This window comes from Dendrobates tinctorius, unplaced genomic scaffold (genome assembly GCF_039654945.1).
Source record: "Dendrobates tinctorius isolate UK_male_01 unplaced genomic scaffold, ASM3965494v1 ptg000151l, whole genome shotgun sequence".
Classification (NCBI taxonomy): Eukaryota; Metazoa; Chordata; class Amphibia; order Anura; family Dendrobatidae; genus Dendrobates; species Dendrobates tinctorius.
In genome coordinates this window covers 27,154,967-27,168,573 of record NW_027361818.1, presented here as the reverse complement: position 1 = coordinate 27,168,573, position 13,607 = coordinate 27,154,967, and the positions used below count along the sequence as shown (strand labels likewise).

Below are 13,607 nucleotides of genomic sequence, written 5' to 3'. Positions count from 1 at the left end.
CACAGACCCCCCCATCATGATGCGCACAGACCACGCATCATGATGACATCATTTCAGCAGCCAATCACAGCCACAACAGTGGCTCATTGCATTATGGGGACTTCCGTTTCCGGTATCCAATATTGAAAAAATATCGGTACTCGGTATCGGAATTCCGATACAGCGAATATCGTCCGATACCCGATATTTGCAGTATCGGAATGCTCAACGCTAGTCGAAACCCTTATCAAAATGGTATTCAACCTAATGTTCTGATGGGGACATAGACTTTAATGGTGCCGACAGATCAAACATATGCTGTGTTGTGCATCATTTTCGAGGAAAGTTTGTCTACTGGAGGTGGATACGTAGAAGCAGTCTCCTAAGCCTTCATTAGGCGTATACACCCAAAAATGACGTAGGTCAAAGTACACATTTCCTCTGTGAACATTGTTACAGTATATGGCCCCATTGGGACATACACCTGAATCCCGTTTTGCGGGGGAGGCTCAGAGAAAGTAGTTGACAATCTTTTTTTTGTTAACAACATTAGTGGCCAGAAGGTCTGGAGCGTATCCGGCCAACCTGGTGGAAAGTCAATTATAACATCTATATAAGAATTTTACAATATAGATGACACTTTACTTCCTTAAAAGAATAAAATTATTCAACAGCAATGGAAATGACTATATAAACATTATTATCAACTATTAAAATATCAAAAGGGAGGAATTAAAACAGACACACGAGGCCTATGTCTTTTAAGAACTAAGGCTCTTAATCAAAGCCTACGATTAAGAAACTTGATTCTCAAAATGTGTAGGCCTAGTATGTTTATTTTTTTCTCTTTTGATATTTTAGCAGTTACTTATGAATCATGTTTTATAGTCTTTCCCATTGTGGTTGCTATATGTCTTCCTGTCTTCTACCTTCCCATTAACATGGTAGCCAGCTTGCACTGATGTCCCGGCACCAACAGAGTTCAAGATCTTAAATAGGTTCACAAGAAAAGGGCGTGTCATGATCCAGGTTGGATTATGACAGATTTTGCACAAGTAACCATTTTTTTTTTCCTTTAAGCTGTTTGCTTAAAGTTAGTTTTGCCCCCAGTGGCCATTAGGGTCATTACTCTGTGGTTGTTTTAGTTCTAGTTTTGCACCCGGTGGCCATTAGGGTCATTGCACTCTGATTACTTTAGTTTAGTTGCCCCCGGTGGCCGCTAGTGTTATTGCACGTGATTATGAAGCAGGTGTGATTCCCTGGCTCCTACCTAGAAAGGAGTTGCAGGAGGTCTCACTCACTGTTGGTGTTTATTGCTCATTTCCAACCAAGTCTGGTGAAGGAAGGAATGACAGAGAGGAGTTCCTTACAACTCAGGGGAGCTCTGGTGCAATTGCTTCAGGCAGAAGCTGAATTCAGGTGTCGAGCTTCAGGGGTGAAGCTGAACTTTGGTGTTGTACTCTGTTGCTGGGAGCAATAGTAACAGAGCTAAGCTAAGTGGTGCTTTTCCCTGCTTGTTACTTTTCTTGTGTGTGTATTAGTGCAGTGGTGAGATTAGTTTCTGCACCGTTCAATTCACTAGAAAGGGATAGGTGCAGGGCGAGCTAGGGATTTGAGGTATCCCGCTCGTCGCCAGGTGCGGAACCTGCCTAGGGATCATCAGGAGTGTAGGGAAACTGATTCAGGGGAGTGCAGGAGGTCTCCACGCCCCTGTTCCCTTTTGCAGGGCCCTCCATTGTATCGGTTTCCCCGGTGTTTCCTTAACTCTGTTTAAATTTGTCCTGCTGGAGGCAGTGTATCCAGTCACACGTGACATCACAGGGAGATTATAAATCAAACATAAGTCCAGGTTTAGTTCTTTCATATACCCAAATCCAGACGTATTATTATTTTATTTGTCAAAAATATAAATGTTGCATTTTCCATCAGGACACACACAGCACAAGGCAAACAAATATTTTGATGCAAAAAAGTGTAGCATGAAATCTAACTTGACGTGTTCAATGGTTTGTGCTGTGCTTAGTATACAGTTAGTTATCGGCATCATGGCATAGTTAATGTGTTATGTGTTACGGAATTCTACATCCATGAAAGAAAATTCCCATCAACGCATTGTCAAAAATCATCAAAGTATACATGCCCTCATCTAGCATGACAATCGTCCCATAGGCAATAAAAAATGTCTTACTTTTAGGCCCATTACTTTACAGATTGAATAAATTCGATTACAGTCATACATCTATTTAGGAGTTTTCGTACAGAAGTCTTGATTTCCTTATTTCTCAGACTGTATATGATGGGATTAAGAAATGGAGTAACTACAGTATACATCAGTGAAAGGAGTTTGCTAATAGTCAATGTTTGTCCTCCCATCGAGAAAACATAAACACTTAGTAGCGTACAGTAGAAAATGGAGACCACAGTGAGGTGGGAGCTACAGGTGGAGAAGGCTTTCTGTCTACTGATGCGAGACTGACACCGCAGGATAGTCACTATAATATTAATATAAGAGATGATTATAATTATGGTGGGGATCACAAGTGTAGGAAAACTCAGTATATAGATTTCTAGCTCCATAGTATAAGTATCAGAACAGGCAAGTTCTAGTAAGGGAACAGTATCACAAAAAAAATGGTCAATGATGTTTGGTCCACAAAAAGTCAACATCGATATCGTTAAGGTCAAAATAAGAGAACAGCAAAAACTGAGCAACCATGTAATTATGGACAACCTTACACAATGGCCACTAGTCATGATAGATGTGTAATGGAGAGGATTACAGATGGCCACATATCTGTCGTAAGACATCACTGTGAGAAGAAAACATTCAGATGCTTCTATAGCACCAAAAACGTAAAACTGAGTAAAGCAGTAAATAAAAGTAATGGTCGCGCCATTATTCATAAGAACATATAGGGTGTTGGGAACAATATCTGTGGTTAACACAATGTCACTGATGGACAGTTGTGTGAGGAAGAAGTACATTGGAGTACGAAGGTTCTTACTCATGGACACCAGCGTGATGATCAGGAGATTTCCACATATTGTCCCAGAGTAAACCACCAGGAGAAGACAAACCAGTAACACTACTGAACATTGGTTGCTTTGAAATCCTACCAAGAAAAACTCAATGACTGAAGTCAAATTTTTCTGCAAAAATGTAAAAAAAAAGTCACATACTTGTCGGCTTCTTTCCTTAACTATGTAACAATGAGATACAAAGGCAGAGACTGAATACAAAGTGTTTTGTTCATAAAAGAAAGGAAAGACTTATTCACTCTGTGGACTTCGTCAAGCATGAAACAAAAACACCGAAACGTCAAAATGAGTTCCCCACTAGTGGTTGATTTTAGATGCTCACAGGTAAACCCCCACATCAGGTTTTTTATATTCCATGGTGCTTTTTGTACTTCAGAGTAGTGTTGGGCGAGTAGCATTGTTGCTCGGGTCTCCTCGAGCATGCTCGTGTGATCTCCAAGTATTTTGGCGTGTTCGGAGATTTATTTTTCATCATTTCAGCTGCATGATTTGTGACATGTAGACAGACTGAATACATGTGGGAATTCCCTAACAAACAGGCATCACACACGTATTCAAGCTGTCTAGCAGTCACAAATTATGTAGCTGAGACGACGAAAATTAAATCTCAGAGCACGCCAAAATACTCGGAGACCACCCGAGCAACGAGTATACTCGCTAATCACTACTTTCGAGGAATGAAGAAAAATTGATTATAATTCGCCCCATGTCTTCCCTAGAAGCAATGGACCTTCATTTTATTTTTCTTCGGGACAGTTTATGAAATCAGTGGCTCAAACTGCACATCAATAGTGTTTAATCCGAGGATAAAAAAGTAGGTGAAGTTGGTGCTCACCTAGTTCGGTTATACAATGCAGAATAATATTTTCAGCTTTTACAGCCCCCAGATTAAAAAATAAAGAAAGTGCCCAAAACGAATGAGCAGATCCTCAGCACTGCTTATAGAAATCCAAAAGATGATCCCAGTAAACAAGATAGGAAGTAATGCAGTTTATTATCTGCGCCTTTCTAAGTCATTCTACTTCATCTGACACAACGTTGGTGGTAGTTTTTCCTGATGACTTCAAAACGTGTTGATAATTAATCGCATTACTACCTAGCCTACCTATCCTGAAATCTTTTCTTGGATTTCTATCATCAGTGCAGAGGATCCGCCTATTCCTATTGGAAACAAGATGGAAAGCTTGTCATTGATCATAAACTGCATAGTTGCTATCCCAGCATGGATTTCCAATCTCAAGGATTCCAATCTCAACCCATAAAAAGGTCTATTGAAAGTATCTCCAACAACTCTTCACAGCCAACTCTCACACTAGATATCATTACTGTAGCACACCAGAGGCTCTGTCCTCCAGCCCCTCCACACAATAGGATCTCCATTGTATTCTGATTTATCATCTCTCACGCTATTGCTCTGATGACGGTCTCACTCTGATGGAAAAAAATAATGTCAACACAAATACTCTCCATGTCCTTCATTTCCTGATCCTGGGGGACAGTCATTAAAAATCATTGTCCTTCCTGAAAATGTCCCTCTATTTCTCCATCCATGGCCTCTATGTAAGTGATCTCATACGGACTTCTAGATAACTGGTGCTTCACATCAGGCTTCTCTTTTGGGGTCTACCATCACTTTAGATATTGCGTTGGACATTTGTGTCATGAGTTATAGTTTAGCGGCTCACTTTATTTTACTTTATAATGTAAAAGAAAATGGTAAAAAAATATCTTTCAGGATAGAGCTGACTTTAAAAAAAAGAAAAAAAATCATCAATTCTACCATTGCTTTTTGGGTTTTGTTTCTATGACATTCAGTACTGTAAGAATGAAAAGTGTCATACGAGTCTGTAGAATGGGAATAGCAGCGAAACTAAATTTACTTAAAAAAAATAATAATAATAATGAAAATGCATTTCTTCATATTTCTGTCCATTGACTTATTGGGTTGTGCGACAAACTGAACATTTTATTGGTGGTATTGAAGTCGCTTGCTGAGAAATCAATGTTGGTAAGATGCCAGAGCTAGACGTTACACTTAACACAACTTTTTTTCATGCGGTTTTTTCGTCATGTTTGTTAAAATTGGTCATTAGTTGGGTCAAATTCCATGACGAAAACTCCATTTCAGTCTTCTCAGATGACTTACCTCAGATATTTTCATGATCTGTTTATTAGTATTGAAAGTGGATTTGTTCTCCTAATATTGACCTAGAAAGAAAAGATCAGCAGACGTACAGACACCATAACACCGATATTGGAGAATGTGGAACACGCCGATCAATAACTGTCGCATATACAGCGGTAATGACACAATTACATTAACCGGCTGCGTATATATAACCAGATGACAAGGTCTACGGAGGAAAGGAAATCTTTAGAGATTTGTATTCCCATTGTCTCAAATGTGAAAAATAATTAAACTGACACTAAAGTCTAAAAATAAAATTGCCTGTAATCAGCGACTGAATACTCCAGTCAGTAATAATGAAAATAATCACATTAGTGGCTACAGAAAGGACAGAAAATAAAGTAACAGCCCTTCAGCCCCTTTGTGACAGGTTCTAGAACTGTATGGCAAAGGTCCAGTGCCTAGGGGTTGACCTCAGGAGCTCTTACACAGCTGATATCTGACTCTGGAGCCGTAACCGGTGATAGCTTTAATCACTGATGTTTAAAGATGAGACGATTAGAGTTGAGCGAAACGTGTCGGCCAAATTCAGAATCCGTTGACTTTGGCTAAAGTCAGGTTTCGCCGATCAAAACCCGACCATAGTGTGAGGTCGGCCATGCGGTCGCCGACTTGAGCGCCAAAGTTGCGTTTCCCACAATCCTTCCAGCGCCTTTTCTCAGCCAATCATCAAGGACACACACTGTGGGCAACGCGATTGCATCGGCAGCAGCCCCCACCATGTTAGAGAAGGGCATTCAAGTGATTGGTTGGCTTTCTGTGGCGTCACAGTGCCTATAAAAGGCCGTGACCGCCGACCGCCATCTTACTTCTGCTGATCTTAGCATAGGGACAGGTTGCTGCTGATCGTTCTCAATAGGGAGAGTGTTTAGGCAGGGAAAAAGTATAAAAAATTGCTTGTGCTGATAGCGAATGTCACTGCAAAACACAACTGTATAGTGTGCAGTGACAGGGGAGGATATTTTTGTGTGCAGCAGCTCTGTTAGTGATTAGGCTGCCATATAAGGCTCCCTGATAGCTGCATTGCTGTTTGCACACTGCTGTGCAGACTGCTTTTTTAAAAGCAAAAATCCTTTTATTTGTTTTTTTCTGCACAGTAGATACTGAGAGTAAATTTTTTCACACACCGTATAGAGGTGTACGCTCCTCACACACTACCGTGTACCGGCTGGTATCACGGACAAATATATGCTATATGTGTGTGACTCTGTAAAAAAATACACGGAGATTAAAATTTTTGCATACATACACTATATAGAGGTGTCCGATTCTCAAGCAGAATCGGATATCTGGTGTTTTTATTACGGTCACATCTACACAGAGTCAGTGTGTGTGTGACACTACGTAAATACACACTGTATTGACTGCTGTCTGATTGTCAAACAGTATCGGATATCTGGTGTTCTTTGTGGGCGGTCCTTACTACATGGAATGATAGGGCATTGGCAGCCCTCTTTCGGAAAGGTTTATCAGAGACCGTAAAAGATGTTATGGTGGGATTTCCTGTTCCCTCTGGTCTGGATGGCTCTATGGCATTAGCCATTCAAGTTGATCGGCGTTTACGTGAACGTAAAACTACATGGGAGGCGCTGCCACCTTTTGAACAAATGTCTGAACCTATGCAATGTGATGGGGTTTTGTCAAGGGCGCAACGTCAGGAGTTTAGAAGGCGTAATAAGCTGTGTTTTTTCTGAAGGAGACGCCTCTCATACTATTTCTGTCTGCCCTAAACGAGAGAAACGTTTTGCACACACATTTGCTGTGGGCAGTGTACAACTTAAGTTCCTTTTGGCAATTACTCTGATCTGCTCCTTGTCCACGTTTTCCACTAAGGCTTTTGTGGATTCAGGAGCAGCCCTGAATCTGATGGATTTGGACCTTGCTAAACGTTGTGGTTTGTCCATGACACCTCTGCAGATGCCTATTCCTTTGAGGGGTATTGATGCTACTCCTTTGGCGGAGAATAAACCTCAGTTTTGGACCCAGGTGATAATGCGAGTTGCCCCAGACCACCAAGAAAATTGTAAATTTTTGGTGCTGCATAATTTGCATGATACTATTGTTCTGGGTTTCCCCTGGTTGTAAACTCATAACCCAGTTTTGGATTGGAGATCTGTGTCTGTGGTCACTGTGTTCTTAGGGATGCTCCTGTTTTCTCCACCTCTCCTCAGTCTCATGATATTCCTGATTATCTGGCTGAATTCTCTGACGTATTTAGTGAGAGTAAGTCTGCGTCTTTGCCCCCTCATAGGAGTTATAACTGTGCAATTGAGTTGATGCCTGGGTGTAAATTTCCCAAGGGTCGGCTTTTCAACTTATCTGTACCCGAAGATGATGCTATGCGATCCTATATTAAGGAGTCGTTGGAGAAGGGTCATATTAGACCATCCTCATCATCTTTAGGTGCTGGTTTTTTTTTGTGGCCAAGAAAGATGGTTCATTAAGACCGTGTATTGATTATCGTTCCCGTAACAAGATGACGGTTAAATATCAGTACCCGCTACTAGAGTTGAGCGAAACCGGTCGAAAATTTTCAAAAGTCGCCGACTTGCCAAAGTGACTTGACTGTCCCCGGTGGTGGTTAGTGGTATCGCACTTTAGGTTTAATTCACACATAATTATGAATCAGGTGTGGGGCTCTATAAATGAGTCTCAGGGGGTGTAATCACCGCTGGTGATATGGATTGATTCATTCTTTCATTGATTCTGAGTTGGTGAGAGCCTGGTGGAAGGATGAAGCTGAGGAAGAGTCCTGTGCAGCTAAGCCAGGGGGGACGTGTGTCAGCTAAGTGTGTCTGGACGAAGGGCTGGCATGGCATGGTGGAGTCGCAGTGATGGTGTCAGAAGGAAGTGTCTGCATGGACTGGTGGAGTGGCTACTATGGAGAGTGGCACTCACCATGTGGGACTTGGCTGCTGAGCTGGACTCAAGCATGCTTGACTTCGTGGCAGAAGCTGAACTCATCCTTGGGACTCTGTTACTAAGCAGCAGCAACTGGTGGTGGACTCTGCTCCAAGGCTGCACTATGGTGAAGGATCCTGTTATGGTGATGGATCCGGGTGGAGGAGAAGACGCACGCAGGTGGAGGGCTCTGTTGCAGGAGCATAAGCACAGAGCATAAAGCTAAGTGGTGTCCCCCTGTATTGTCTCTTTCCCTCATGTGTGTTATTAGTGCAGTGGTGGGATTAGTTTCTGCACCGACCAATTCCCTAGTGAGGGTTTAGGGTCAGGGCGAGCAAGCGCTTTGAGGTACGCGTGCGGCGCCCGGTGCGGAACCGGCATAGGGAACGTTAGGAGTGCAGGGACACTGGCTCAGTGGAGCTCAGGAGGTCTCCACTTCCCTTTTCCCTATCGCAGGGCCCACCATTGTTAATGTTTCCCAGGTCCCCCTTATTATTTAAATTCGCTGTACTGGAGGCGGGGTTTCCAGAATTTATATTAACGTGTAATACCTAAATTCGCCAGGTGGAGGCGGCGTATCCATCTGCATGTATTATTATTTAAATTCACCACTGGAGGCGCTGTATCCAGGGTCACGTGTGTTATGGGTTTGCCTTGCGGTAACATCTGCGTCCAAACACACGTGACCGTGACACTTGCTTTGGTGGGCGTCACAGGGGGTATAAAAGGGCGTGCACGCCGACCGCCATGTTACTCATGCTGATCTCAGAATAGGGAGAGCTGCTGCTGATTCTGTAGGGAGAGCGTTAGGCAGGGAAGAAGACACCAAAAACTGCTTCTGCTGATAGCGATTTTGCCTGTACAACACACCAGTCACAGTGTGTGCAGTGCAAGTGGAGGCTATATTTTTCTGGATCAGCGGTGTTGGTTGTTAGGCTGCCTTCTAAGGCTTCCTGACGGCTGCATTGCTGTTTTCCCACTGCTCTGCAAACTGCTTTTTTAAAAGCAATCCCAATTTTTTTTTTGTCCTGGTGAGGTACTGAGCTTGCATTTTTTCACACCAATACAGCGGTGCACACTCCTCACACAGTACCGTGTAACGGCTGTTATCACAGCCACAGTGAAGCTATCTGTGTGTCACTCTGTAAGAATAAGTCGAGGACATGTTCCGTTCTTACAGACCTGCACCTTCTAGTTTTGTCTAGCTTTCAAACAGTTAAATATATTTGCTGTTTGATCACATTCAACACTATAGAGAGACAGCGTGTGTCAGTCCATATACTTAAAAAACACGGAGCTTGACAATTTTACGTACACCGGACAGCCGTGTACGTGCACGCTCCTCTCTCAGTACCGTGTAACGGCTGTTATCACGGCCACAGTGAAGCTATCTGTGTGTCGCTCTGTAAGGATAAGTCGAGGACATGTTCCGTTCTTACAGACCTACACCTTCTAGTTTTGTCTAGTATTCAAACAGTTAAAGATATTTGCTGTTTGATCACATCCAAAACTATAGAGAGACAGCGTGTGTCAGTCCGTATACTTAAAAAACACGGAGCTTGACAATTTTACGTACACCGGACAGCCGTGTACGTGCACGCTCCTCTCTCAGTACCGTGTAACGGCTGTTATCACGGCCACAGTGAAGCTATCTGTGTGTCGCTCTGTAAGGATAAGTCGAGGACTTGTTCCGTTCTTACAGACCTACACTCTAGGGAGATTCCTATTCTGCCCAATTCTATATACACCTTGTAGTTTGTCATACACTAGCCAATTTCTGCCTGTGACATAGCGCTGTGATATTCAGTGGGCCTCACACAATCCAAAAGTGTCCAGTGCCCACAAGTGTGTGCAGAAAATCAAAATCTCCATTATCCTCTAGTGACATTTTTCACACCTGCGACATCAAGCCTGTGACATAGCGCTGTGATATTCAGTGGGCCTCACACAATCCAAAAGTGTCCAGTGTCCACAAGTGTGTGCAGAAATTCAAAATCTCCGTTATCCTCTAGTGACATTTTTCACACCTGCGACATCGAGCCTGTGACATAGCGCTGTGATATTCAGTGGGCCTCACGCAATCCAAAAGTGTCCAGTGTCCACAAGTGTGTGTAGAAATTCAAAATCTCCGTTATCCTCTAGTGACATTTTTCACACCTGCGACATCGAGCCTGTGACATAGTGCTGTGATATTCAGTGGGCCTCACAATCCAAAAGTGTCCAGTGTCCACAAGTGTGTGCAGAAATTCAAAATCTCCGTTATCCTCTAGTGACATTTTTCACACCTGCGACATCGAGCCTGTGACATAGCGCTGTGATATTCAGTGGGCCTCACACAATCCAAAAGTGTCCAGTGTCCACAAGTGTGTGCAGAAATTCAAAATCTCCATTATCCTCTAGTGACATTTATCACACCTGCGACATCGAGCCTGTGACATAGCGCTGTGATATTCAGTGGGCCTCACACAATCCAAAAGTGTCCAGTGTCCACAAGTGTGTGCAGAAATTCAAAATCTCCCCTGTCCTATAGACACCTTGTACCTTGTTTTACATTACTATATAGTTTATTGGATTTTGTCTACATTTCTACCAAAAATGAGGAAGGCTGGTTGAAGAGGCCGTGGAATTGGGCTGGGGTTGGCAGCTGGTAATGATGGTGTTGGTGGTGGAGCTGATGGTAGTGGCAAAAGCAAAATAGGACCGAATGCAGGAGGTGTTGAGCCTGCGTCATCGTCTGGCTCCACAAGGCCTCGAATGCTTAGTTTTCTAGGAGTTGGCAAACCGCTTTTAAAGCCATAGCTTCAGGAAAAAGTTTTGTCTTACATTGCTGACTTAGCCTCCTGCTCTGCGCCTCCTCTTCTGAAGTTGTAAAAAATAAAAGCACTGAGTCGTCATTGGAGGCTCATGTTCATGAACCACATCTTTCCTTGTGTCCTTCACCCCAACCAAGATTGAAGGATGATGCAGGCCATTCTACTGATTACTCCATGGAGCTGTTTTCACATACCATGCCTGGATTATCAAGTGAAATGGTGAATTATCCAGGCCAAGATGAATCTGACATGGAGTGCATTGATGCACAGCCACTGATAGATGATTCTGCTGGTACATTCACTCAGAGTACTACATTGTCCTCGCAGTGTACAGAGCCAGATTCTGACCCTGATGAGACTGAGGTGCCCCTTCCCGCACACTATACCACCATACACGGTGACACAGAGGAAGGTGCACATGACATTGGAGAGGAGGTGATGGATGACCCAATTGTTGACCCAGATTGGCATCCATTGGGGGAAGAGAGTGCTGCTTCCAATAGCTCAGATGAGGAGGAGGAGCATCCACAGCAGACATCGACATTGCAACAGCTGTTATCTGGCAGGCCCGGAGCACTCCAAGGACAGGTTCCAAAAATCAAAAGAGTTGCTGGACAGCTTGTCCAGAGGGTCAAAATATCACACTGTGCTAGGTCGCAAAATGTCTGCCAAAGTAGGAAGAGTGCAGTGTGGCACTTTTTTGAACAAAATCCTCATGATCAGGCCAAGGTTATCTGTAAGAAGTGCGCAAAGACCTTTAGCCGAGGGAAAAATCTGAAAAATTTCAATACCAGTTGCATGCTTAGACATTTAACCAGCATGCACTTGCAAGCGTGGACACAACACCAAACCTCAAGTACCACATGTGCAACTGATCACAAAGAAGGTAGTCAGCAACGCTACATTGTTTCCCCACCTGTAAGCCCACCGGTTAGCACAGCAGCAAATGTTGAGGTGTCGTTGCAAGGCCACAGCAGTCAGGGAATCCCACTGTTATATCAACGAAAGACTGAATCTAGGCCATCAGAAAGAACATCAACCCCATCACCATCATCAACCCTCTCTCAGTCCGCCCTGTCCACTGCTACTTCAACCATATGCAGCTCTCAAGTCCAGCTCACCCTCCCAGACACTATGAGTAGGTCAAGAAAGTACTCAGTCTCTCATCCGCGTACACTGGGTTTGAACACCCACATTGCCAAACTAATCTCGTTAGAGATGATGCCCTATCGGTTGGTGGAAAGCACAGCTTTCCGCAAACTCATGGCCTATGCAGTACCACGCTGTGACCTACCCAGTTGCCACTTCTTCTCTCGCAAAGCCATCCCAGCCCTCCACCATCATGTGAAAGACCGCATTGTCCATGCACTCAAGCAGTCAGTGAGTGGAAAGGTGCACCTCACAACTGATGCATGGTCCAGTCGGCATGGCCAGGGCCGTTACGTGTCCATCACTGCGCACTGGGTTAATGTGGTGGATGCAGGGTCCACAGGGGACAGCGGTGGTGGGACAGTGCTGCCTAGCCCACGGTATAGGAAACAGTTGGCTGTAGGCGTTCGACCCTCCTCCTCCTCCAGAAGCGAAAGCTCGTCCACAGAGCGCAGTCGTACGAGCACTCCATCTGCAACTGCCACTGTTGCACACGAGGTGTCCCCCTATCGAGCAGCTAGTGGAAAGTGTCAGCAGGCTGTGTTGCAGATGATGTGTTTGGGCGACAGACACACCGCCGAGGTGCTGGCCGAGTACTTTCAGCGACAAACTGAGTCATGGCTGGGCAGTGTACATCTTGAGGCAGGCAAGGTAGTTAGTGATAACGGCCGTAATTTTGTGGCAGCCATAGCCCTTTCAAAACTCAGCCACATACCTTGCTTGGCTCACACCTTGAACCTGGTGGTGCAGTGCTTCCTCAATAATTATCCGGAGTTAACAGCCCTGCTCCATAAGGTGCGACGACTGTGCGCGCACATCCGCCGGTCGCCTGTACACTCCATTCGTATGCAGAAGCTGCAGCGATTGCTCCACCTTCCCAACCACCGCCTCATTATCAACATTGCAACAAGGTGGAACTCCACCCTGCACATGGTTGAGCGGCTGTGCGAGCAGAGGCAGGCCATAATGCATTTGTGGGAGGATACACGGCCAGGCACTTTGAGAGCAGACATGGAGTTGACAGGTGAGCAGTGGTCGAAGCTGAAAGACCTCTGTAAAGTCCTTCAGTGTTTTGAGGCATGCACACGGCTGGTAAGCGCAGACGACGCCATCCTAAGCATGAGCATCCCACTTATGCGTCTGCTCATGCAAACTTTGATGCACCTTAAGGAGCAGGCATCTGCAGCCAATGTTGGCGAGGAGGAAGAGGTGGAGGGAATCCTTGATGACATTCAGCCATTGTCTGCTCAGGGACCTCTCCTGGATGAGGTGGAGGAAGAAGAGGAGGAGGAGGAGGATGATGATGGGGATGATTACTTAGGGGAGGAGGATGCATATCCTGGGGCAAGTGAAAATGTTGGCGTGGCAGGGTCTGGTACAGGGTTTGTGCGTGACTGGAGCGATGTGGATTTGCCAGAAAGTGCTCCTCCACCCAGTACTCGCAGTGCATCATTGACACCGGGAACATTGGCCCACATGTCAAATTATGCCTTGCAGATCCTAAAAAGGGACCCACGCATTGCCAAAATGATGAACGA

At 44.5% G+C, this 13,607-nt stretch overlaps 1 protein-coding gene across 1 annotated transcript; it reads right to left on the bottom strand.

The window, feature by feature from the left end:
• Positions 1 to 2,178: 2,178 nt before the first annotated feature.
• Positions 2,179 to 3,129, bottom strand: LOC141050135 (olfactory receptor 6Q1-like). Its single transcript, XM_073546967.1, has one exon. The coding sequence runs from the start codon at positions 2,986 to 2,988 to the stop codon at positions 2,179 to 2,181; it is 810 nt and encodes a 269-aa protein (XP_073403068.1). The 5' UTR covers positions 2,989 to 3,129.
• Between the last annotated feature and the right edge of the window lie 10,478 nt (positions 3,130 to 13,607).

Excerpts from the sequence above, each read along its gene's own strand:
- LOC141050135 (XM_073546967.1), bottom strand. The coding sequence starts at position 2,988 with ATGAGTAAGAACCTTCGTACTCCAATGTACTTCTTCCTCACACAACTG.